Source organism: Danio rerio, chromosome 7 (genome assembly GCF_052040795.2).
Source record: "Danio rerio strain M-AB ecotype USA chromosome 7, GRCz13ab, whole genome shotgun sequence".
Taxonomy (NCBI): domain Eukaryota; kingdom Metazoa; phylum Chordata; class Actinopteri; order Cypriniformes; family Danionidae; genus Danio; species Danio rerio.
This window is the reverse complement of record NC_141027.1, coordinates 4,495,282-4,522,582: the sequence shown is the minus strand read 5'-3', so window position 1 is coordinate 4,522,582 and position 27,301 is coordinate 4,495,282. Positions and strand designations below refer to the sequence as shown.

The following is a 27,301-nucleotide window of genomic DNA, read 5'->3' as shown; positions in this document are numbered from 1 at the left end:
AGGTTTTGAGAAGACGTTAATAAAATACAATGGCAAATTTAATTAATAATATAAATAATTATCGTAAATTTTTGGCCACAACTGTGTCTGATCTAGCAACAACCCTGTTTTATGTCCAAAACAAGACATATTTATTCACAAAGTGTTTATTCGGATGTCAGACCAATGTTGAAACCATACAAGAACACAGCATTTCAACCTGATATTAAGCATTTCAAAATGGCTGTATCAGCCTGGATTCAAACCCACTATCCCGGCATAGTAGTCAGGAACTCAACCTGCTCCACTAAATCACTTCAAGGTTCAATCCTATAAAGTGCTATTTGCTAAACTGTTCTTTGTTAAGGCTGTTTCAGCGCAATACAAAAAAAAATGACCACTATGTTGAGTGGAGTGGGGTTTCGAAACATTTCAAAGCTTCAACATTTGCTTCAACTGTCTCATGAAGCCTTGCTTTGCCCACCACTACTTAACTGGACACCGGACAAGGCAGCTAAGAAGGGTTCCGCACAGAGAACAGAGAAGAATACAAAACAGCCTTATATAGAGCAAAGAACAGGTGGTGGTGATTAGGCTGATTACAGGGGAGTTTAAAGGAACAGGTGTCACTACTGCCATCTAATGTTGAGGAGTATAGGACAATATGACTGTGCCCCCTGGTGGCTTGAAGGATGTAATACAGTTTTGAGATATTACAGCATGTCTTTGGATGTGTGGGGGAAACCAGCGTACCCGAAGGAAACCCATGCCAACACAGAGAGAACATGCAAACTCCACACAGAAATGCCAACTGACCCAGCCAAGGCTCGAACCAGCGACCTTCTTGCGGTGAGGCGATCGTGCTACCCACTGCGCCTCCATGTCACCCTAGACTTTGAACTCAACTATATTCAAATCAATATGCTTCCTAGCAAGAACATTAACAAAGACCAACACAGAATAAATATACAAATGAGCAATAAATGAACGAGGAAGGCCTCTGTTTGGAGGAATGAATAAATAATATCATATAAAATAATCAAATAGTCTGAAGCTGCAGACAGAAACATCAGACTGAGGACAGAAACACACCAGCTCTGAGGTAAGAACACACACATCTACAGACTTTAATCAGAATTATTTAGATTTTTACGTAGTTATGCTATCAACTGCTAACATTATTTTATATACATGATCATGTTCTAGCCATATTCGCAGTAGTCCTCTAGTTTTTCTGGGGGACATTAGAGAAATTTCTGTTTCACAGACATACATTGTGAATCTGACATGTCTTTCTGCTCTCACACACAACCTCTGTAAAAATTTCCAGAGCAAATTACCTACTGTTTTCAGCAAACTCTGTAGTCCTGTGAGAAATATAATCCTGTACTAGTGTGAATGTCTGCAATTGCCTTTTTGTTGGGTCAGTGTGAAATGCCTTACTAACCTCTACTTTGCCAGTATTTAGGTGTTCAGTAATGGAGGCTATGCTGCAAAGAATTAAAAAAATTAACAAGAAGAGTCAGATCAATTAAATGGTTTAGAACAGAAATTCTGAATCTCAGTCCTGGAGGTCCGGTGTCCTGCAGATTGTAGCTCCAACCCCAATCAGATACACACCTGGGCTGGCTAACCAAGCTCTTACTAGGCTTTCTATAAGAATTTTTACAGGTGTGTTGAGGCAAGTTGGAGCTAAAATCTGCAGAACACCGGCTCTCCAGAACCGAGGTTTGAGAATGCCTGGCATAGACGGTCTACTATAAAATCAGTTTCAGGTAAAAAATACTTTCATTTTTGCAGTCAATCACATAATGTGAAAATTATAATATAACATTCATTTTAGTAGGTTTACTATATAAAGTTCTATAAAACTATCATGTCAAAATTTTGTGTTTTAAAAAAAAAAAAAAAAAAGTAAAATGTTTTAAACACTAAACAAGCAACAGTGTTTTACTTTACATTTCAAAGTGCTTAAATGTAAATCTACTATTTTAAAATACATTTAATAAAATGTGTTGAATGGCAGTAAATAAACTACAGTTTTACATATTCTGAACATGTCGTCTTGTGCAATGCTTATGTAATGAAGGGGCTGACACAGAGGGATCCATTTGCAGTAAATTTATTAAACACAAGTTTAATAAACACAAGCACACAGATGTAATGCGTGTGCGAACTCACATCAAACACAATAGTGTTACGTTGAAGGATGGACGGCAGGTAATCACAGTCTGAATGTTCAGGCATGGGTCTGAGGCAGGCGGCGAATATCAAGGTCGGTGAACAGGCTTGAGTTCAAAGGCAGGCGGCAGGGATCAAAGTCGATAATCAGGCAGAGGTACAAGGCAGGCGGCTGGCAGGATGAGGTCGAGGAACAAGGCAAGGTAAGGTAAGGAACAGGAAAGCATGCAGTATAGAGCAGCGGTTCCCAAACTTTTCAGGCCGTGACCCCAAAAATGTCAATGCCAGTGAGTCGCGACCCCCAATATACTCTGAGGTGGTTATAAATACAGAAACCTTGCATGCAATTGAGCACACACACTAATGCACCCAAGTCTATTCTTCTTTTAATTTTTTTAAATGTATGAGAGCTGTAAATGGTCCACAAAGTTTAACCAGGTGTTATGAAATCTGCTGCTTCTGACACTATTGCTTTGTCTTTAATACGTTGCAATCCAATAGAAGTAGTAACTATAAGCTACTATAGTAACTTTATATGGTATAAACAACTATTTTTCTCTTCAGTAGGTTATGGATGAAATATGGTAATTCTTATGGTTTAATAAAAATGAATAGATTTTTGGAAATCACCAGGCGACCCCCCTTTATTGACCCCCACTTTGAGAACACTTGGTATTGAGAAACACTCAGTAGTGTTAGCCTGGGCAGAACAAGACTACCCTATGAATGAGTGTGTGCTGCTTATAAGCGTGAGCGTGGGTGATCAAGTGAACGCGCTTCAAGTGTGCAGGCTATCAGTGTAAGAGGATGACGTAATGCTTAATAGTCCAGTGATGGTGACCTCTGCTGGCCAGCGAGGGGAATGACTGGGACCTGGGTTTCAGTGACAGCCTACATGTAAAACACAGGCACTCCTACCTTTGTACAAAACAGAAATGTTAGTACCGTTTGAGTTCGTACATGAGTGAGAAACATTGAGTAAAAAGAATTGTAACTTGTCTTTTGGAAAACTAGCCTTGTTTAAATAGTGGTAAAGATGAATGTAAGAGTTATTCAATGTGTTTTTTTCCTCAGAAATGGCCCAGAAACTACAGTTCCCCTTCGGTTGGGGAACTTCAGTGCCATGAATGGGAGGATTCGGATCAGAAGCCGCTTATCTGGAGAGTATTGAACGGGCCAATGAATGAATTTAATTGGCAGCGTAAGCTTGCGCAGGTGTGCGACATCTGCAATCATCTCAGCATATAAGCACACCTGAAGCCAGCAGACGCCATCCTTTTCGCTTCAGATCCTTTCTGAGTGAGTCGATGAGGGTTCCTCTTGCTGATCAGCACTTCAGAGCGAACGAGTGTGTCTCCCGGTCCAGAGTGGGTCTTCGCGGTGGCAGACGGTCGAGCTGGGTTACTCCCTTGCCTGCGGTTCTTTGGGTCCGGTCCTCCAGAGCGGTGCGTATAGTTGCAACTTTCCTAAAAGAGCAACACAGTCGTGCAGCACGTCCTTTTCAGGATGGCGCTCCGACTGTGCGTTTCTGGATGCAGGGGTTTCCTGTCTCCGGATGATGGACACGATCACTGCATTGAATGTTTGGGGGTCCAGCATGTTAATGCGGTGCTCGCGGGCGGTTCATGTCGTCATTGCGATGCCATGACCGTTGCACAGCTAAGATCGCGGCTAACTTTCGCAAGAGAGCGAGCCACCCCAGTTGCCTCCTGTTCTAAAAAAGCAGCGGGCGCTCGGGCAGATCTGAGGGTTTCAGCGGGAGCTAATCCGCCGCCCACGGGCTCGCGGACCTCTCGCTCCTCACGGCGCTCCATCCAAGCTTCGGGTGGTGAGAGTGATCCGTCTAACCAGATGGTAGCTCTCACACTCGCTGACACCGGAGATCAGATGTCCTCCGCGGCATCGGAGGGTGGGCTTTCACTGTCCGACGAAGATCCGGACCCGCTCGCCCCCTCCGGGCAGGTGAGCGCTGTCAAATCGGATCCTGAAGCGGACATGTTAGCCGTGCTTTCCCGGGCTGCTTCGGCCGTGGGGTTGGAGATGGTTTATCCCCCAGCTCCGCGGCCGGACCGACTAGATGGGTGCTACGTAGAGGACCAGAAGGCGAAGCCTTCGAAGCCTCTCGTCCCCTTCTTCCCGGAAGTGCACAGTAGGCTCACGCAGTCCTGGAGGGCACCTTTCTCTGCCCGTGCTGCGAGTGCCTCCGCCCTCACCGCCCTTGACGGCGGAGCTGCCAGGGGGTATGAGGCGATCCCGTCAGTGGAGCGCGCTATCGCGGTCAATCTTTGTCCGCGCGGCGCCTCTACGTGGCGGGGTTTGCCCCGCCTCCCGTCCAAAGCCTGTAGGTTGTCTGCCTCCCTCGGAGCCAGAGCTTATAAGGCTGCGGGCCAGGCTGCTTCTGCTTTGCACGCGATGGCCACCTACCAGCGCTACCAAGCGCAGGCGCTGGCCGAGCTGCACGAGGGCGGGTCCAACCCAAGCTTATTACATGAGCTGCGCACCGCGACCGACTATGCTCTTCGGACTACTAAGTCCGCCGCGTGTGCGCTGGGGAGGACGATGTCCACACTTGTGGTTCAGGAACGCCACCTCTGGCTAAACCTGGCCGATATGCGCGACGTTGACAAAGTTGGCTTTCTTGACTCGCCCATATCCCAGGCTGGCCTGTTCGGCGACACCGTCGGTGAATTCACCCAGGAATTCAAGGCGGTGAAAGAGCAGTCGGATGCGATGGGCAATGTCATCTATCGGCGTGGCCGTAGGCCCGCTCCGCCCGCCGAGCCATCCACCTCCGCTGTTCCTCGCCGAGGGCGCCCGCCAACGAGTGCTGCCCCGCCCCCGCCTGCGCCTCCGGCCAAGTGGGCGCGGCGTTCACCTCGAAAGCAGGCAGCCCCTCCTGCCCAGGGCGCCGTTAAGTCCGGTAAACGGACCGCGAAGCGTCCCTGAGACAGGCCATCCGGAGAAGAGGAAACTTGCTCTTTCCCCGCTGGAGGGCGGGGCCCCGATAACAACGGTACTTTTCAGTGCCACCAAAACATCAGTAAAAGAGCACTTTTTCCCTTCCCCGGATGTGACTGCACGAGTTCTGCCAGTCCGGGACGCGCTGCCTTCCGGCTCGCAGACTCTATGTGCTTCGCCAGTGGCTCACGAGCGCTGGGGGGACGGTCTCCCTTCCCTCAGCCCTCCAGCCCCCTCTCCGGAGTCAGGGTGCGGAGCCAGAGCAAATCGCTCTCCTCCAGCTTTTCCGCGGGACCCTCGTGCTTCCCGGATCAGCACACCCACTCCGCGCTGCCCCACCGCTGGTACGTCAGCGATTGTAGCGATGACTCCATTAGCGAGGGCTCTGCCTGCCTGGTTAGCGCGGGCCAGCCCCTCGCGGTGGCTCATACGCACAATCAGACTCGGTTACGCGATTCAGTTCGCGAAACGGCCCCCCAAGTTTACGGGCGTGTATTTCTCCAGGGTCAACCCCCTGTCCGCCCCTGTCTTGCGAGAGGAGATTGCTGCCCTCCTGGCGAAGGGTGCAATCGAGCCGGTTCCTCCAGCCGAGATGGAGAGTGGTTTTTACAGCCCATACTTCATCGTACCCAAAAAGAGCGGTGGGTCACGGCCAATCCTAGATCTGCGCGTTTTGAACCGCTGTCTGCACAAGCTGCCGTTCAGAATGCTCACGCAGAGGCGCATTCTCTAATGCGTTCGTCCTCGGGATTGGTTTGCAGCCATAGACCTGAAGGACGCGTATTTCCATGTCTCCATTCTTCCACGCCACCGCCAATTTCTGCGGTTTGCGTTCGAGGGTCAAGCGTGGCTGTACAAGGTCCTCCCCTTCGGGCTCTCTCTGTCTCCGCGGGTCTTCACCAAACTCGCGGAGGGTGCCCTAGCGCCCCTTCGGCTCGCGGGCATTCGCATACTCAGTTATCTCGACGACTGGCTGATTTTAGCCCACTCGCGGGAGCAATTGATTATGCACAGGGACGAGGTGCTTCGGCATCTCCGCCTACTGGGGCTTCAGGTCAACCGAGAAAAGAGCAAACTCGCCCCCGTGCAGAGGATTTCTTTTCTCGGGATGGAGCTGGACTCGATCACCATGGTAGCGCACCTCTCCGAGGAACGCGCTCGCCTGTTGCTGAACTGTCTGAGGGAGCTCGACAGCAAACTAGTGGTCCCACTGAAGTTCTTTCAGAGGCTCCTGGGGCATATGGCATCCGCAGCCGCCGTCACGCCGCTCGGGTTGCTCCATATGAGACCACTTCAGCACTGGCTTCACGATCGGGTCCCCAGACGCGCATGGCACGCGGGCACACACCGGGTCTCGGTTACTGCGCTGTGTCGCCGCGCCCTCAGCCCTTGGAACGACCCCTCGTTCCTACAGGCCGGTGTGCCTCTAGGACAGGCGTCCAGCCATGTTGTTGTTTCAACAGACGCTTCCAACACGGGTTGGGGGGCCGTGTGTCGCGGGCATGCGGCTGCGGGCCTCTGGAAGGGTGCCCAGCTGCATTGGCATATCAATCGCCTAGAGCTGTTGGCAGTGTTCCTCGCTCTCCACCGCTTTTTACCGGTGCTGGAGCGGCAACACGTGCTGGTCAGGACGGACAGTACGGCGGCGGCGGCGTATATCAACCGCATGGGGGGTATGCGCTCTCGCCGCATGTCTCAGCTCGCCCGCCGTCTGCTCCTCTGGAGTCACCCGCAGCTGAAATCGCTGCGCGCCATTCACGTCCCAGGCACGCTCAATCGTGCAGCCGATGCGCTCTCACGACAGCTGTTACGCCCTGGAGAATGGAGACTCCACCCCGAGTCTGTTCAGCTGATATGGGCGCGATTCGGGGAGGCCCAGATCGATCTGTTGCTTCCCCCGAGAACGCTCACTGCCAGTTGTTTTTTTCCCTGACCGAGGGCTCTCTCGGCACGGATGCACTGGCCCACAGCTGGCCTCGGGGCATGCGCAAGTATGCGTTTCCCCCAGTGAGCCTGCTCGCGCAGTTTCTGTGCAAGGTCAGGGAGGACGAGGAACAGGTTCTGCTAGTTGCGCCCCTTTGGCCCAACCGGACCTGGATATCAGAGCTCTCACTCCTCGCGACGGCCCTCCCCTGGCGGATCCCTTTGAGAGAGGACCTACTCTCTCAGGGACAGGGCACCATCTGGCACCCTCGCCCCGATCTTTGGAACCTCCACGTGTGGTCCCTAGACGCGAGGAAGACTTAGGTAACCTACCGACTGCGGTGGTTAATACCATCACTCAGGCTAGAGCCCCCTCCACGAGGCGCGCCTACGCCCTGAAGTGGAGTCTATTCACTGAATGGTGCGTCTCTCGCAGAGAAGACCCCCGAAATTGCCAGATTAGTGTTGTGCTCTCTTTCCTTCAAGAGAAGTTGGACAGCAGGCTGTCGCCCTCCACTCTCAAGGTTTACGTGGCCGCCATCTCCGCTTATCATAGCGCGGTAGCTGGCGGCACCGTGGGAAAGCATAACCTGGTCATCCAGTTCCTTAGGGGTGCTAGGCGAATTAATCCATCTCGCCCCCCTCTCATGCCCTCTTGGGATCTTGCCCTCGTTCTCACGAGTCTGCGATCCGATCCCTTTGAGCCACTCGAATCAGTATCTCTAAGATTTCTGTCCCTGAAGACAGCTCTGCTGGTTGCGTTGGCCTCCATCAAGAGGGTCGGGGACCTGGAGGCATTTTCGGTCAGTGACTCGTGCCTGGAATTCGGGCCGGATTACTCTCACGTTATCCTGAGACCCCGCCCCGGTTATGTGCCCAAGGTTCCTACCACCCCCTTTAGAGATCAGGTAGTGAACCTGCAAGCGCTGCCCCCGGAGGAGGCAGACCCAGCCCTTTCTTTACTTTGTCCAGTTCGCGCTCTGCGCATTTATGTGGACCGTACTCAGAATTTTAGATCATCTGAGCAGCTCTTTGTCTGTTATGGCGGTCGGCAGCAGGGAAGTGCCGTATCGAAACAAAGATTATCCCACTGGATTGTGGATGCCATTTCACTCGCTTATTCGAGTCGAGGTCAGCCGTGTCCCCCGGGAGTACGTGCACACTCCACTCGGAGCGTTGCATCCTCTTGGGCGCGTGCACGCGGCGCCTCTCTAACAGACATCTGTAGAGCTGCGGGCTGGGCGACACCCAACACATTTGCAAGGTTTTACAATCTGCGAGTGGAGCCGGTTTCCTCAAGGGTATTAGGTAACCCTTTGGTGATTGAGGAGACAACTCGGTAGGGTGTTGAAACACGCTTGCTGCGCCATTCTCCCTAACACGGAGGTACGTGCGCCTTTTTTATCTGTCAGTAAAGTTCCCCGTCAGGTGAGCCCTGCAGATTCCTCCGTGGCCCCCAGCACTGACTCAGCGGAGGAGTCACTTGCTGGCCCACTACGTTGTAGGTCTGCCCGCTGGTCAGCCCGCGTTTTGGGTATAGGTGCCTGCTATGCGTGATCCCCACTAGGCGATACCATATGCTTATTCCGCCACGGTTAAGTCCCCCCCCCTGGGCGGACCCGTGTCTTCCCTCTCCGCTAACCACTCTTTGCTATGCGTACTCCCCCTTTTTAGGGCTAGTCCATAGGTAAATTCTGCCATCTATCCCCCCCTTGGGTAACGGATGGCCTCCGCAGCGTCCTCCCTATCGGGATTGCACGCTTCCCAACGTACTGTCGTATTTCCTAGAATTATCTAGATGCTCACGACTCCCAAAAAATATATCTAAATCCGTAAAACTTCTGTTGAAGTAGGATAAATTAGGGCCAGGGACACGTTGGAGGACCGCGCCCCCCATGATGTGGGTGCGTCACGCTTGCTTGACTATCTCCTCATCGGGGGTGTTGGTAAGGTGCAGTCATTATGGCGCTTTCCATATTCTCCCATTCATGGCACTGAAGTTCCCCAACCGAAGGGGAACGTTCGAGGTTACAGAAGTAACCCTTCGTTCCCCGAGGAGGGGAACGGAAGTGCCATATTCCGTCGCCATAATGACTGTCCCTTAGCTGTTTGAAAGTCTCTTCAGCTTAAAAGGATGGCGTCTGCTGGCTTCAGGTGTGCTTATATGCTGAGATGATTGCAGATGTCGCACACCTGCGCAAGCTTACGCTGCCAATTAAATTCATTCATTGGCCCGTTCAATACTCTCCAGATAAGCGGCTTCTGATCCGAATCCTCCCATTCATGGCACTTCCGTTCCCCTCCTCGGGGAACGAAGGGTTACTTCTGTAACCTCGAACGTTCTCTCTTCTCCTCATTGGTGAGTGTGTTTGTAGTTTTACTTATAAATAATAGTTTCATTAGGTTTGACTCTGTTTTAAACTAAAACCTCTGTTTTAAACCCGTGTCTTTTTTCTTTTACTTTTTTTTTTTTTTTTTTACAGTTTTCTGCTCCATATCTGAATGTGTTCAGCGTCAGTATCACTTTATTAATGAGATGAAGACCTGGACTGAAGCTCAGAGATACTGCAGAGAGAAATACACAGATCTGGCCACCGTTGACAGCATGAATGACACAACTGAGCTAATGAAAATTGTAAATAATGTACGTCTCTGGATTGGTCTTGAGAGGAAATGGCAGTGGTCTTCAGGTGATCCTGTGCTCTTTTTGAACTGGGGAGATAAACAACCTGACGGCAAAGATGAGTGTGCTTTTATGAGAAATGGAGAGTGGCATGATTTGCCTTGCAACAAAGACTGTTTTTTTGTCTGCTACAACAGTGAGTACAAACTCTTACAACAAACATTGATTGACAAAAGTTTTAAACTGAAATTTAAATGTCACGATGGAAAACATTCTAAACTAAGTATAGATGCAAAACAAAATCTGTTGAGGTCAAATCCACTATGGTTGCACAGTGGGTAGCATGATCGCCTCACAGGAAGAAGGATTCTGGGTCAGTTGGCATTTCTGTGTGGAGTTTGCATGTTCTCCCAGTGTTGGCATGGGATTCCTCTGGGTGCTCCGGTTTTACCCACAATCCAAAGACATGCGGTATAGGTAAACTAAATTGGTCATAATGTATGTGAATGCAAGAGTATGGCTGTTTCCCAGTGTTTGGTTGCAGCTGGAAGGGCATCAGCTGTGTAAAAACATATATGGATAAGTTAGCATTCATTCCGTTGTGGCCACCCCAGATTAATACTGAAAAGAAAATGAATGAATGAATGTAATTAAAAAAGAAAACTGGAAAAGCAATGTTGTATTATTAATTATAGTTTTAGAGGTTATTCTTTAAAGATTTACAATTGTAAGTGAAGTTTATTTATAAACTAATTTCGAGAGGATCAGGTGATTATGATTGAACACGACTGGTTATGCATTAACCATGTATGATCCACCAATCAGACGATTCCTAACCCACTATAAAGAGCCAGGGTTTCTCACAACAGTCATCTTTGATTTGAAGAATCCCCCCTTCCACCCCTACTCCTCCACCTTTCCCTTCAAAGGGCGGCACGGTGGCCCAGTGGTTAGCACTATTGTCTTACAGCAGGAATGCCACCGGTTCTAGTCCTTTAACAGGCTGGCTGTCATTTCTGTGTGAGGTTAGCATGTTCTTCTTGTGTCTGCGTGGGTTTCCCCCAGGTTCTCCGGTTTCCTCCCACATTCCAAAAACATGCACTACAAGTGAATTGATCAATCTAAATTTAGCACTATAGTCAGTCTCTCATCCTGCAGTATATCTCCTCATAGCAATCATTAAGTCAGCTCTTAACAAAAAGGGGGAGTTGTCGAGATCTCACCCTGTAAATGGGAGGTAGCCCAGGGCTCAAGGACCTTTTGAGCTCAGAGCTCTCTCTTGGGACAGCATGACAAACTTGCTTATAATCAATCATCAGCTAAGTGTGAACTCTTGAACCATACTTATAATAATAAACAACATGTACTCATAGCCACTCAACTTTTTGGTAAGACAGGCTTTTCTTAAGCTTTTCCCACGACTTCTGTTTACATTCCAAGTAGAATAAGAATGAAATGATAAAATAATATTACCATTTGATTTTCTTAAAGCGAGCAGAGGACTGGTGTTTGTCAATCAGTCGAAGAACTGGGGAGATGCTCAGAGTTACTGCAGACAGAATCACATTGATCTGGTCAGTGTGAGGAACCAGAATGAGAATCAACAGCTGGAGAAGTTCATTAATGACAGTCCGAAACCTGAACCAGGATCTGATGTCTGGATCGGTCTGTTCAGAGACTCGTGGCAGTGGTCAGATCAGAGCAACTACTCATTTAGTAATTGGAAACTTGGTGAACCAAATAATGTTGGAGATCATGAAAACTGTACAGCAGTTGAAAAGGATGCCCAGGGACGATGGATAGACATTTCTTGTGACCACCAGCTTCCTTTTGTGTGTCATGAAGGTAAGCAGATCCTCCAAACACACTCAATCCATCATCAGCTCCAGGTGCCTCATTTATCAATCTTTGCGGTTTGATGCTCACGTTTGGATTTACTAACGATGAAATGAACATGAGAATGTGCGTTGTTCCAGGCCAACTTTATGCCTGGCATACGTGCATTTCTTGTGTGTGTTTGTTTTATTTTCATTGGCGACTCCTTGAGGCAATCATGTTAAATTGCACACTACAAAGTATCATTGAGCTGTGCAATGGCAGCTGTGTGGGATGGGATCATCCGCATGTCTAGCAGGTTTATAAGGTTTCCTTACCATGCAGTTGACCAGCCAAACATTAAAGCGGTGGCCGGTTTTCCCAATGTAATCGGAGCGATCGACTCCACGTAAATTGCTATAAAGATGCCATCTGAAGGTGAATTTGCATTCGTGAATCTGAAACATTTCCATTTAATAAATGTGCAAATAATATGTGATGCTCAAATGCTCTTAACAAATATTGTAGCAAGGTGTTCTTGGTCAACCCATGATTAATTCATCCTCGCAAAGTTGTAAAGCAGGCGATTTGGCAGCTGAAATGCCGGTGGTGCTGTACCGCCCATATAAAGTGTTCCTCTGAAACATCTGTGTCTCCCACAGACACGGATACTACTCCAGACATTAAAGAGTCACCCACAATTGAGGCAACTCTCTCCTCAAAGGGTGTTAGTTCAGCATCCCCTGCAGTGGCGTTGCGAGGGGGGGGCTTTGGGGGCTTAAGCCCCTGATGTATTGTCAAAAGCCCCCTGATCTCTTGGAATATGTTGCACTTAAATAAAAAATATGTTGTATAACATTTATTTTGTTATCTAAGTACTGAAAATTACCACATACATCACGAACATTCCACTTAACGCAGCTTTTGTGTCGGGTAATTAAATAGTCAGCTGTTCAGCAGTACCTGTTTCTACCGGCAGGTGGGAGTGGCTCTGTTGTCACATGGTGTTAAAAAAATCCCACCACTGCACTTCATTCATTCATTATTTTGAGGAGCTGAAGCTAATGAGGTAATAATACAACTCTTTCGCGAAACTGAATAGTTTTAACAACTGATGAAGCTTATTTGTTTCCACAGTATAAAATGTGTGTAGTTTTGGTGAAATAAAATAACTATAATCAGTAAAATGTGCATCATATCAATGTAAAAACATGCAAGATAGTCAAAAAAACGTAAATTGTACTAGCTTTCTAGATATGACATAGATATCTAGACATATTTATATGATATAGCAAGTCACATCTGTTTCTGTAATAGTTAAATCACAGTGAGTTTATGCATCTAGCTTATTATTAGCTATATTCTACTGTAACATGCAATGTCAATGTTGGGGGGGCGAGGCAACTTCTTTGGGGCTAAGCCCCTCATCCCTTTCGACCCTAGCAACGCCCCTGATCCCCTGTACCCCGGCCTGTTCGGGCCACACTCTGACGGTGTCCTGCTGTTCTCCTCTTAACCTGCACCTTTACATCGGATCATTTCTTTTTTTAATTCACTCACAGTGTGATGTTTAGACCCCACTGCATTAACCGCGACAGCTAAACTCTCCCACTCTATTTTTTCTTTTGTTATTAATTCCAGGGGACAAACTTGCAAATAACACAGGTTTTCTCCGGTCTACCTCCAATAGAAGCACCTCCAATTCACATTCTGTGAAGTTTCTCTTCTTTCTTGCCTTTTATTTTGCCAAAGTGGAGTCATTACCATATTCATACGGGGAAAAATGCAGGGAAGGGTTTTGCACTCATGCACATGCGCTCAGTTTCACGTTAATTCGGATGTACAAAGAAAATATGTGTGGGATTCAACCATTATTAGTATTAATTCAACGCAGCTCGTCATACATGAGGCCCCAGATCTCTTAAAGTTGACTCTACATGTCTGACATGTCAAATTCCTCCACAGTGTTTGTTCTGCATGTTGTTGTTGATGAGTCTCTCTCTAGTTTCTGCTTTGTTTTGTGTCCAGATAAACTGATTGTGATCCAGCAGAAGCTGTCGTGGTCTGAAGCTCTGAGATACTGCAGACAGAATCATGTGGATCTGGTCTCGGTTCAGTCAGTGGAGATGCAGTATGAGGTGATGAACGTGGTTGAAAAGGCGTCTACTGAGGCGGTGTGGTTGGGTTTGCGTTTCTCCCACATTTTGGGCATCTGGTTCTGGGTGAGTGGAGAGACCGTGTGCTATCAGAACTGGGCTCCAGGGAACGGCACATCAGAGGAGGACTGTGAGCCCACAGTGAGATCTGGAGCAGTTCAGTCTGGAGGAGATCAGACCTGGATCAGCCGTCCTGAAACTGACAGACTCAACTTCATCTGCAGCAGATATTAGTGAATGGAAACACATATCTGTCATGCAAGATCATTGTGTGATCCCTACATTTGATTCAATCATTGGCTGAGGTGCCCAAGGGCAACAGGCCGGGTATTTAATATATGGTACATACAGTTGAAGTCAGAATTATTAGCCCTGCTATTTATTTTTTCCCCAATTTCTTTTTAACGGAGATAATTTTTCTTCAACACATTTCTAAGCATAATAGTTTTAATAACTCATCTCTAATAACTGATTTATTTTATCTTTGCCATGATGACAGTAAATAATATTTGACTAGATATTCTTCAAGACACTTCTATACAGCTTACAGTGACATTGAAAGGCTGAACTAGGTTAATTAGGTTAACTAGGCAGGTTAGGGTAATTAGGCAAGTTATTGTATAACAATGATTTGTTCTGTAGACATTCGGGGGAAAAATTTAGCTTAACCTGTTAGCCAGCACTCAATTTTGGGGATTTACACCTACCTAACTTTAAATAGTAACAGTTCCAGGCTCCAGCAAGCTACAAACACAAATTATGTATCATTGGAAAGAAGTCACTTTGAGCTTTATTGTGGTAAAAGGAGAAGTTACATGTTAACAAATATAAAAAGTTATACATTATGAATTCATGAGGAAAAAATGTATTAGTTTTCCATATAGAAACACATGAAAACAATGTAATTTACTAGAAAAAATATGCCTTGAAAGCCAAGTATTTTATGAGTTTATATTAGTGCTGTCAATCGATTAAAAAAAATCAACTAATTAATCGCACCTTTTTAAAAAAAAGTATTGTGATTAATCGCGATTAATCGCATTTAAAATACTGAAACTTGTAATTTTGGCTATTGAAATGTAAAATTAATGTAAACGCAAGACAAAAACTATTTAAATTCAAAATATAATGTTTTATAAGAATTTTTGTTTAACTTTCAACACAGATTTCTTCATGTAAACAACAAACCCACAGTAAACCATCAAGATCCTGGCTTGACAGCCATATTTATTACAGAAATAAAAACACAAGCATGTTAATGACATTTAAATTTCAAAACAATCAATGCCAATAAAGCAAACATTGATTTCCATGTTGTATTCTAAGTGGACTGCAAAAAAATGCCAAAATACAGGAATTGCAGATATGGAAAATGAAAAATTATAATAATAAACTATAGAATACAAACTGTTGCACTCATTGTAAAGTTTTATTGCTGTGAGTTGAGAACATTAATTATAGAGTAGAACCAATTTAGCTTAATCCTCCTTTATATTCATCCAGTTGCTAAGACTAGGAGTATCCCGCAAGTGCACAGAGACTCCCAAATGCCCGCAAATGAATGATAATTTCTCGCAAACCGGTCGTTAAATACATTGCACACCCGTCTCCCCTGCATCCCTCCTAGCTCTTCAGGTAGCCTATGTTGCGCGCAACTCACCCCCACCGTCCTTCAGGTACATCTCGCGCGCACACGCCCCTACTCAGATACGTCGCTCACTCCACCCCTGACACCCCTCAACGGGCCTGACACAGACACACACACACACACACACACAACGCGCTGCAGACGTTTTGGCCCAAACAGCCTTCCATACTGGAGCGACTCCCCTCAGATTCAACACGCACGATCACGTTCATCAAATTTGCTTAAACTAAGCGTCCTAAAGTATTACTGTATTTCACAAGGATTCTAACACCACAACGTGAAGCATACGCTTTCGTTGCGTTTAATGAGGAAACACGCTAAACTTGGAGGGCTCATGCTGAAAGGCAAAGTAATGCCCTGTCTTTGACAGCTCACGACTTCACCAGAGACTTTCTGAGTACATTTACATAAGACACCAATACTCAGATTTTAATATGATTAAGATTATACTCTTATTAAAAATCTACCATGTAGCCTAAGCAGTGATTTTATTACCTAAAGGAACACTGAGTCACGAAATGCGGAGGATTTTCTTTCTGTTCGCCATGCGGTATCAACTTACAACAGAAGTCGAAAGTTAAAAATGAAACACCCCAAATTGCATGAAACTTTGGAGAGCCTGGTGATGTGACTAATTGTTTTATACTGAAACTTGCCTTCAAAAAGTGCTTCCTTGGTCTTATCCACATTTCTTGCATGTTAAACACTCGTCCACCACAACAGGAAGTAAAAAAAACCTGCGTTAAATTAACTTGCGTTAATTTTTGGTAACGCGTTAAATATTTAAAATTAATCGCATGCGTTAACGAACTCATTTTAACAGCGCTAGTTTATATTTCAAATTTGGTGAAGATAGCATGCAAAATGAGATTTCTGTAAAAAGTTTTCTGAGGCTATGTCGATGTCCTTCTCTCCCTCACCGTCAGAGCTACTTTTTCAAAAATCATCTTCCCAAGCTAAAACGTTTACATTAGCTGAATGATTTGGTCTATTTTCACAGTTCATGTATCTTTGGAATGCAGAAACATGTCTCGAAACACACTGACAATAAATGAGATCGGAAAGCGTCCCAATGAGTACAAGCCTTAAAGGGGTGGTCCAGAATGTCATTTTAAGGCTCGATTGTGTTTATAAGATGCAAAATAATGTGTGTTCATGTTTCACTTGAAGGAAATCGTGTTATTTTTTCATAAATCTTAAATTGATTATATACAGCTACTCAGCTAGCATGAAGACAACAGCTTTTCCTGAGTTCTACATCTCAGATAATGAACTCGCAAAAGATATGTGAACGATTCATATTACTTACATCTGCATATTCCAAATATATGTGAAAAACGTGTTGAGTTAAAAAAATACATAAGAGCTCACCTGACTCTTGAAGCAGAAAAATCAATAAAAGCTCACACAGGTCGCATCCCACATCTTGTGCTTTATTCTTTCGTCAACAGCATCACTATATATCACAGAACAATAACTTAATCCGAGCATCAGAGAAAAATAAAAATAAACATCTGCACATGTGCTTACACGCGTCTAGAGACATTTCACACACACACACACACACACACACACACACACACACACACACACACACACAATGGCTCTTAAAGGAGCCGCACTCCATTTTCAGTCGTTACAGACACTAGTCAGATTTTATTTTAGAGAGCTGGAATGAGGTTGACTGACTGTTTACACAGCATAAAACTGCATGCTTGTACGAGCGTGACATGGAACTGATCCGCGAACTGCAGCTTATTATGACAGATGACCTATCATAGCCTCTTGAGGGCGGGCCTGTTGTAGGAACTAGGAAATATGACAGTCGTTTTCATGTTAGCTGAGTAGCTGTATATAATCAATTTAAGAGTTATGAAAAACATGTTATTTCCTTCAATTGAAACATAAGCACACATCTTATAAACACAACCAAGCCCTAAAATTACATTCTGGACCACCCCTTTATGGCTTGTTCACATTGGGACGCTTTCCCATCTCATTTATTGTCAGTGTTTTTTGAGGCGTTGTAACTTTTCAATTGTTTTATTCATTGTAGTCACATTAAAAAGAGGTTACCACTAGGATATTAGTGAAATACTGATGCTAGCAAATATTTATTCAATGCAAGTATATTTTATTTTCCAAGTGGAAACATACTGGTTAACTGAAACAATGCACTCAAAAACAAAACTAATAAATCCCCAAACTCTTTTAAACTTCTCCCAAACACAAGAAAAAAAAAAAAATATAATGTCTTAGCTGTTTGATGATGGTCTCTTCTTCTGTACAAAAAAAAAACATTGAGTGCGCTGAAAATCACTAATCCACTTCTTCAAAACTCACAGTTAATGTTTGAAAGTAACTGCATGATGGCCTCCAAGAAAAATCGTCTAAAATTAATCAGACATCATACCCTTAAAACATTATGGAAGTCCTTAAGTTGAGCTTAAAACTCTAGGTTTCTCCACTAATACTTCACAAAATTCCTATTAGTTTGAAGTAGCCTCAAAGAACCATGTGCTCCATAAAAAAAACTACCCTCTCTTCTTCTTCTCTTTCTTTATACCCTCTATGTATCTCACCAGCGCCCTCTAGTGCCCTGTAGTATCCCTTAGAAAAGTATTTTTCTTTCATTACAAGTGACAGACATTTCATTCTGTAAGGTTTTTTTGCATTCAAACCCAGGCGATTTTCATTAGCGTTGAGAAGAGTGAACACACAAAATTAGCCATGACATTTGATGGTACTTAATGAACTTACAAGTCAGAAAAGAAAAGTGAAATGAAACTCACCATCAAATCCTCCTTTCTGCTCTCTGCTCTGACTGACATCATTGTAGTTGCTGTTATGTTTTTTTTACAGCTCTTTGTGTTCAGACACCAGTGAAACAGCTGCTCCATATTCATCTGGGCTGTTTCTCAATTCCAAGAACGGAGAGAACGGACTTGCGTTCTTGTGGAGACCAGTCTTGCCAAGTGTCCTAGAAAGAACGAACTCAGGAGACCGCGAGGGCAGAGGAAGCGTCCTTTAAGAAATGAGATGCTGCGTTCTTCCTGATGGTCACATGACCTTCACATGTTTTAAATGGTAAATTATTTAAACAGTGCAGAATTCATACAACGATTTATTGTTGTATGATATATATATATATATATATATATATATATATATATATATATATATATATATATATATATATTTATTTATTTAATTATGATGTTTACTCCTATTATTAATTTTTTTGTTTATAAAACATAAACACATTCATATATTAGGGCTGGGCGATATTGCAAAAATTTATATCACGATATATTTCTTAATATCGTTCGATACATTATAATTCCGATATCATTATGAACAATATTAAAAAGACATGAAAACACTGCCAAGAACGCACACAATCAAATGTCTGCTAACTGAATATGCAAAGTCTATAATACCTCCAGGCTCTTATATTTTTTCTTTAAATAAAAAAAAAGACAAAAAAAATTATGTTCTTTTTTATTTTTATTTAGCCTACACACACACACACACACACACACACACACACACACACACACACACACACACACACATATATATATATATATATATATATATATATATATATATATATATATAGACATAGTTCATGGGGGTTAGCTTGACCAACGTGATGGACAAAAAATTGTATCTTTTTTTTGTATATGCTGAATATTTAACAAATTTATTTACCAAAATAATACCAAAATCCACATCGTAAAAAAAATAAAATAATAATTATAATAATAAATAAATCAACAAGAGTATGGGCTACATATTTGCAAAAGAGAAGAGTTGCTTGAGTATATTCATAGTTCTGGTTGCTTTTCATCTTGAAAGTCTTTTAAGGGTTCTAACTATTTATATTTGTGTATGTAATTACCTTATTAAATGAAAAGGTTTAACAAAACAGTTCTTATATATTTTATATAGTCTATTTATATACACTAATATTTAAATAACACATTTTCATTATTCATCATGTTTAATACCTCTATTAATCACATTCTTACTATTTCATCAGCTTAGCAATAACCAGATTCCTGATAAATGTTTTTGTGATTTTTATTTTGTAAATTTGAGTTCTATACCAGCATGCAGCGAGTTTGTGTATGTGTTAATTTGGGTGTTTATGCGAGGATCAAGTGTAGTCACGGAGAGAGTTTATATATCTTAGCGTGTGTATGTGGACGTATGCATGCATCAAGTTTATATATGCGCAAGTTTCACACATGTTTTGAAAATAATAAATGTTTATATGCGAGTAATTTATAGGTGTACATGCACGTGTTGATAAGCGAAGTTTGATTTAAATCCCACATGGCGCCTCATAGCCATCTGTGTTTGGTGTCGGTGTCATAGAGGTAAAGTTGGTTTTATATTCGCACATTTGTTCATTTAAAAGTCTCTGTTGTTTACTATGAATATTCGATCGGAATTAGCATGCAAGTATGACTTGAAAACAACATTAACACTGTTTTTTTCACTGTGAATAATGATGTAGTCATTGGCTGCTAATATGATTTCTCTATTTAGTTTGCAAATAATACTTTTATGAAATTATATTATTAAGGGGAAAGTCTGAATGTGCGAATATAAAACCAACTTTACCTCTATGTCGGTGTCAGGAAGGTGGATGGTTGGCGACAGGTTGACTTAAACTTATATGATGCCTCATCTTCTGTCATTGCTTCTGACTCTCAGTATGTTCTATCGGGCTGAATAGATTTGATGTGTTCCCTAGTCAGCACCACTCTCCCGAACATTTTGCAGAGCACCGAAACTTTATTTTACCGAAGTTTATCGGAACTTAAAAAGCAGAACTTCCACACTACTGCATTCATCTTTTCTCTCCCATCAACTAATTTGTCTGCATTCTTACTTATGGAAGCTTGTTTCCCCATATCTGTATTCAGGGCACTCATTCAGTAGCATTTTGTTGCTTTTTGCGATGGTGCAGCTTAATCAACTTCTGAGCACTTGCAGTGGCAGAGTGTCTGTGATGTACGTCATCACGCAAGTGACATCACGCTCATTCTGAGCACGGAAAGTCATTCAGTGACAAATGAAAGGTATAAGATCTTACATTTATGATAAAAAATACATATGCAAATATATATTGAAATACCAGAAATGGGTTTAAAAATCATTTCACCGTTATTGAAAAAAAAAAATAATCTATTTCGATATATATTGATTTTAAATTATTGTCCAGCCCTATCATATATATATATATATATATATATATATATATATATATATATATATATATATATGTGTGTGTGTGTGTGCGTGTGTGCGTGCACATCTTCATTATTCATTTGCTTACACAGAAGGCTTTGACGTTCTGTATGGACAATATTTGCATCTCTGACGTAAAACTGTAGGATGAACAGTCAGCTATTGTTGAAATAAGAGTTGGATATTTTTATTGTTCAAATTGTTTACATTTTTTCAGTGTCATTTATTTGACAAATGCAAAAATGTTCAAGAGTAAAATGCAAAACTAGCTTTTTATAAAAGGCTGTCTGTAATGTGTTAAAATGTAAATAAACTTTTTTGTTATTGTTGAAATAATAATAATAATAAATGTAGAAATGTTTAATTTTGCATCTCGATAACGCCCTTTTTAATACATCTGTATAAAGACAGATTATTATTAGTATTTAATATATGAAATTATGTCATTTAATTCTGATGAGAAAACAGTAAAGAGATAAAATTGCTGGTTCACATGTTTATTTCAGCTGGTGTTGGTGATGCATTTCAACACAAAAGGATTGTAAATATTTAAATAACCAACTTTATTTTTTAAAGAATAACCATTTTTGAATTTCACTGAGGTTAATAATGCTCAATGATTCACATTCAACCAGTCATTTCTAATATAAAGATGTGATAGAAATAATAAAGACAAATCTATAGGTGAAAAACATTTACCCATCATGCCCATAACCAGCATACAGAGATCAACTGAAGAATATAGGAAAACTCATTTAAAAGAAAAAGATCAGATGCCAGTTATTGAGTATACGGACACAGGTTCACAGAAGCTTCACTCACAAGTGACAAAACACTGAAATTTAAAATCATTCTGTATAATGAATGAAATAATAAAGCTTCATTCAGTGAAATCACATGATTGCCAGTTTGATGTGTCCTAAACCAGAATACACTAAAAAATATATATATTTTAGCCCAATTTTGAGTAAAATGTAGACAAAAAAAAAACATTTCTAGCTTTTTATTTTTTATGTAATTTATAGAACCAAATTTTGGGTTTGTTTATATTTTACCCAATTCTCCAGCTTTAACAGTTTAGTTAAAAAAGATTTCAAATCCCCACAAAGCTGCACTTCAAATATGCTCATCACTACTGTACACTAATGCCTGCTGAAGTTGAATATTTGATGTAAAATTATTACTTCAGTGATAAATGAACACATTCCTCATCTTACTTCTTCACTCTCAGTAGTTTCTGCAGATGAAGTTGAGTCGGTCAGTTTCAGGACGGCTGATCCAGGTCTGATCTCCTCCAGACTGAACTGCTCCAGATCTCACTGTGGGCTCACAGTCCTCCTCTGATGTGCCGTTCCCTGGAGCCCAGTTCTGATAGCACACGGTCTGTCCACTCACCCAGAACCAGATGCCCAAAGCACAGGAGTGACGTAAACCCAACCACACCGCCTCAGTAGACGCCAGTTTAACCACGTTCATCACACGACGCTGCGTCTCCACTGACTGAACCGAGACCAGATCCACATGATGCTGTCTGCAGTATCTCAGAGCTTCAGACCACGACAGATTCTGCTGGATCACAATCAGTTTATCTGGACACAAAACAAAGCAGAAACTAGAGAGAGAGACTGATCAACAACAACATGCAGAACAAACACTGTGGAGGAATTTGTCATGTCAGACATGTAGAGTCAACTTTAAGAGATCTGGAGCTGATGATGGATTGAGTGTGTTTGGAGGATCTGCTCACCTTCATGACACACAAAAGGAAACAGATGGTATTCACTATAGTAGTCACCCCATCGTCCCGATGTGTTTGGTTCAATCACTGCGTTGTCTGCAACATTTGGACTAGTAGGGGCCCAGTATCTAAATGAGGAGTTGCTCTGATCTGACCAGTGCCATGGGTCTCTGAACAGACCGATCCAGACTTCATATCCAGGTTTCTGACTGTTAATGAACTCCTTCAGTTGTTGATTCTCATTCTGGTTCCTCACACTTACCAGATCAGTGTGATTCTGTCTGCAGTAACTCTGAGCATCTCTCCAGTTCTTCGTCTCATCAACAAACACCAGTCCTCTGCTCACTTTAATAAAATCAATTAAAACATAATATTATTAGTTTATTCTTATTCTGCTGTATACTTTGACTGTGAACAGAAGCAGCACTGAAGTTTAAAAAAATGTGTTATTATGATTTATTATGAGTTCATGTTGATTATAGATTTTACTACAATTACCATTTAAAGTCCCCAAACTAGCAAGCAAGACTATAACATTTTAAATGATAACTTTAACATCTGTTTTTGGCCCAATCCCAACTCTATTTTTGTACCCCTTCCCCTTGGCCCTTGAAACAGAATGTGAAGGGCTTTAAGATTTACCCCTAAGAATTGGGACAGCACTACAGCACCTGTACACGTCTTGCTTCATATGAAATCAGACGATGGCGACTGCTGTAGGTATTCCAGTTGTGTAATTTTTTGTGATTTATCTTCAGGAAATCACTGAATGCATATATTATGTTATCTTAATGATATAATGTGACAATAAGCTCATAACTATACTGTGCATTTTATACAGTGGCCATATTCATCTACGTAAACACACAAAAACAACTTTAACATTATAGCAGACAAAGTAAAAAGCTCATTCCCAGTCACTAGACTCTTCTAACAGGGGATTCGAGTGTCAGAACGTTGTAGGACCTCCATACAGCAGTTATGATTATGAGTTTTTTTTTTAAAGCATGACAGTAAAATACAAAAGCAGTTCTGAATATTAAAACATGTAGCTTGTTGTAAAAATTCATAATAATAACAAAAAAAAAATACTAATTTTTGGATCTCCTTTATTCCGGGTTCAGTAATACTGCAGTTGTGGTTGGTGTATTCTGGGAAAATTTCTTACCTCTTGGTTTTAAATGTGTTCCTGGAAAATCTCCATATGAAGGGCTATCTAGCCTTTCCCCTTAGCCATATGCCTTTAAGCTAAAGAGAATTGGGACATCCCTTACCCCTTCACGGGAACACGCAAAACGAGGGGCAGCGTTAAGGGGAAGGGCTAGGGCACAGGTGTCAAACTCAGTTCCAAAAGGGCCGCAGCTCTGCACAGTTTACTTCCAACCCTAATTAATCACACCTGATCAAATTAATTGAGTCCTTCAGGCTTGTTTGAAACCTACAAGTAACTGTGTTGGAGCAGGGTTGGAACTAAACTGTGCAGGGCTTCGCCCCTCCAGGAATTGAGTTTGACACCCCTGGGCTAGGGGGTAGAATAGGAGTTGAGCCTTCATGTTTGCCTTTCAGTCAATAGTAGGTTTGTCAGACATATATTTTCTACAATATTACAAGTTAGATCTGACTTACAAATATTTCGGTTTACTACTGTTATATTTAAATGTCCATTTGAAGCATATTTTGTTAAATTAATGTTTGTTACTCTAGGGTTTGTACTCACTGTTGTAGCAGACGAAGACACGAGTATTACTACATGCCTCATTAATCCATTGTCCATTATTCATCACAGTACACTCATTACTGCCGGCTGGCTCTCTAGATGTCCAGTTCAGAAAGAGCACAGGATCACCTGAAGACCAATGCCATTTATAAACACTCGTCTTATGAAGACCAATCCAGATTTTCTCAACAACTCCATTATCCACGCTCTTCAACAGCCGGATCGTGTTGTTCATGTTGTCAACAGTGGCCAGATCTGTGTATTTCTCTCTGCAGTATTTCTGAGCTTCAGTCCAGTTCTTCTTCTCATTTATAAAGTGATACTGACGCTGAACACATTCAGATATGGAGCAGAGAGCTGTGAAAGAGACACTTTGCTTTAATGCTCTTCAGAACAGAGTCAAACCTAATGAAACTATAAACCATAAATAAAACTACAAACACACTCACCAATGAGGAGAAGAGGGAAATATAGAGTTTGAGCCATTTCTGAGGAAGAAACACATTGAAAAACATTTTAAAATAATATTTTAGTAAACAGGATCATAACATGATTCACAGTCATCAAGACAACATTAGTTTAAGACTGTAGATGTTAGTAGTAGTTACCTCAGAGCTGGTGTGTTTCTGTTCTCCGTCTGATGTTTCTGTCTGCAGCTTCAGGCTGTGATTATTCTGTATATGCACTCTTCCGTCATTCAAATCACATTTGTTTATTTTTTTAAAACCACATTTCACTTCCTTTATAGGCCCTTATTTGCATCATGGCATGTGTGTCAGGCAGTATTAGTAAACATGAAACATGTCCAATGTAATAATAATAATAATAATAAACATTATTTAGCCACATTCTCTGGATCTATGACAGTGACTAGAGTTTTTTATGCTTTTGTTCATGATATGGGCTGAAGGTTAGCCATGAAGCACTAGTAACTAGATTGATAAACACTGCTGTCTAAACCCAGAGCTGATGCAAATGAATCTCCTTTACCTAGACAGCTACATAAGCTTCATTGTGCTGACCCCTGATCAGACTTTTTTTGTTTTGTTTTGTCAACCAATCATGTAACTTCATTGTTTGACTAGTAATATAGTTCATGCTCCTGAACAATCCATCCTTAAACACTTACTACTGTACTGTATGTAACTTAAGAGATCAGACTACTGAGACGTTCTGCAAAAGTTTGAACATGCTTTAACACAAAACTGATATCAATAAAACCAAAATGGTAAACAACACCAGTGGCGCCCCCAGAAAATTTTCTTAGGGGTGGCCAGAAGAGGCCGCACCAAATCTTGGGGTGGCACACAAAAAAAATTATGAATTCAGTGTAATGTTATATTTTTGTTTTTGGTAAATGTAATATTGTAGTTTTTATTCATTTAATTAATTCTTCTTTAAATATTGCTATTTATTCCTTGAAGTAATTTAGGAAGTACATGTGCAAACCAAATAAAAATCTGTTTAGTTTAAAAACACTTTTCATATATATATATATATATATATATATATATATATATATATATATACACAGTATAAATAAATTTTTACGTGCTTTTATTGTACATCATACGGTATATGCCATGTCTAAAAGTAATGAAGATTAATAAGTTTATTATTCCCAGAGATGGGTTGCAGCTGGAAGGGCATCCACTGTGTAAAAGTGTGCTGGATAAGTTGGCGGTTCATTCCACTGTGGCGACCCTGGATTAATAAAGGGACTAAGCCGAAAAGAAAATGAATGAAAGAATAATGAGTTTATTAATAACCCAAACAAATAATTAAACTGAACAAAAGGCATTACTATACACATTCACTATACCTAATAATATCATTTATCCATATTGCTTTTTGAGCCATTTTATTAATGCAGCTTCTTCTATTGATATACTGTACCTTAAGGCAAATATTAAATTGCCAGTGCTGTCTATTGAAGGTGTGTGCGTGCTGTCAACGACGAACGGGAAGGGTAGTGGCGGTTCTAGTTTAAATGACACCCTGGGCGAACCACCCTATACACCCCACCTCCCTTGAATTGTTAGATTTGTTATTCAATAAATATAACAATTTATTTAGGCTATATTTATTTTAAATAAATAAAATTAATATTATTATACAATTATTATTCTGAATAAATAACAGAAATCAATCCTAAATATTACTGTAAAACAACAACTGGAGTGATATGCCAAAATCACTTAAGAAACCTTTTGCATGAAAATTAATTATGACAATTCTAAAGAATACAAAAAATGTATTATAGAATTATCTGTGGTCTTAGACCAGATCATGGCTGAGAAATCATGTTATGAAGTCTTACCTCCCTGACTCATTATCCCTCCTTTCTGCTTTAAAGGCATGCTTAGGGAAAATAACATCATCATCATCATCATATTATATAAACTTTAGTCGACTTTCACCTCTGCACAAAAGGCTTTTACTCCGTTTCATGGCTCATGAGCGTCGCGTATTTTGTCGGCGTGCATGCAAACAACCAACCGGGATTCACACAGGAGTAACACCAACAATAATTTAGTGGCTGCATTTTATTTATTTAAACATTGGGAATTTATAAGTACATTTAAATCAATAATGTCAACAGCAAAATTATATTGGGGTGGCCAAAGGGGTGGCCAGAGTTTACTGAGGGGTGGCCCCTGAACAACACAAGAAATCTGTGGAGTAATAAATAGTGAAGATGAAATAAATATCTGAAAGGCCTGAATGTCTTATCAGGTTTATCAGAGCTTCCAATACATGAATATTTCAACAAGAAAACAGTGGGCTCATCCTGGTCTGTGGTTTAATGCTAATTTGTTTTAGCTTTCCTCATATGTTTTTCCTGTTGCTGTTGTCTTATGATCTCAGTGAACAACAACAATGTGCTCCTTGTCAAATCCTTCAACAGATCTTTAACCTTGAATATTAAATATTATTTATTATCTACTGTGTATTTAGGTGATCATTGGAACAGCAAAGGTTCCCCTGAGTTTGTTCAGTTTCTTATTCACATCTAAAAGTGTCTGGACAGTCAGAAGTAGGAATTTCAGGGGGAGAGTCACGTGACGGGCTGATGAACCTAGCCGCACTTGAGTAGAGCTCCGTACATTCGGCCCCTATTTTGCTGATTTTTTCGGTTGATTTATTAATATTACTTTTTTCAGTTGGCACACAGTTGGAAAAAGCATGAGTTGCCACCTTCGGCTTCGCCGATTAAGAAAAAATCCAAGCCTCAGCCCACGAGCGACATGGTGGACAAGATGGCGAACACTGTAGCGCACTTTAAGGACATTCTAAAAAA

The 27,301-nt window shown here is 41.9% G+C and overlaps 2 protein-coding genes across 2 annotated transcripts; one reads left to right on the top strand and one right to left on the bottom strand.

The window, feature by feature from the left end:
• The first annotated feature begins 1,043 nt into the window (after nt 1-1,043).
• Nucleotides 1,044-15,040, top strand: si:dkey-28d5.15. The gene is made up of 5 exons (XM_087260477.1): nt 1,044-1,081; nt 3,235-3,278; nt 9,525-9,860; nt 11,156-11,509; nt 13,508-15,040. Exons 3-5 carry the CDS (start codon nt 9,578-9,580, stop codon nt 13,867-13,869), a joined length of 999 nt encoding a protein of 332 aa, XP_087116603.1. The 5' UTR covers nt 1,044-1,081; nt 3,235-3,278; nt 9,525-9,577; the 3' UTR covers nt 13,870-15,040.
• A 5,677-nt stretch (nt 15,041-20,717) lies between these two features.
• On the bottom strand, nt 20,718-24,671 carry si:dkey-28d5.3. The gene is made up of 5 exons (XM_087260453.1): nt 24,609-24,671; nt 24,450-24,488; nt 24,001-24,357; nt 22,293-22,628; nt 20,718-22,134 (listed from the first exon to the last, which is right to left on the bottom strand). Exons 2-5 carry the CDS (start codon nt 24,484-24,486, stop codon nt 21,773-21,775), a joined length of 1,092 nt encoding a protein of 363 aa, XP_087116579.1. The 5' UTR covers nt 24,487-24,488; nt 24,609-24,671; the 3' UTR covers nt 20,718-21,772.
• Between the last annotated feature and the right edge of the window lie 2,630 nt (nt 24,672-27,301).

What these genes read in the sequence shown, in the direction of transcription:
- si:dkey-28d5.15 (XM_087260477.1), top strand. Translation starts at nt 9,578, where the DNA reads ATGAAGACCTGGACTGAAGCTCAGAGATACTGCAGAGAGAAATACACA. An exon ending in TTTTTTTGTCTGCTACAACA is followed by an intron (nt 9,861 to 11,155) that starts GTGAGTACAAAC and finishes ATTTTCTTAAAG; the next exon opens with CGAGCAGAGGACTGGTGTTT. An exon ending in TCCTTTTGTGTGTCATGAAG is followed by an intron (nt 11,510 to 13,507) that starts GTAAGCAGATCC and finishes TTTTGTGTCCAG; the next exon opens with ATAAACTGATTGTGATCCAG.
- si:dkey-28d5.3 (XM_087260453.1), bottom strand. Translation starts at nt 24,486, where the DNA reads ATGGCTCAAACTCTATATTTCCCTCTTCTCCTCATTG. An exon ending in TTTCCCTCTTCTCCTCATTG is followed by an intron (nt 24,358 to 24,449) that starts GTGAGTGTGTTT and finishes TCTCTTTCACAG; the next exon opens with CTCTCTGCTCCATATCTGAA. An exon ending in TCCTTTTGTGTGTCATGAAG is followed by an intron (nt 22,135 to 22,292) that starts GTGAGCAGATCC and finishes TTTTGTGTCCAG; the next exon opens with ATAAACTGATTGTGATCCAG.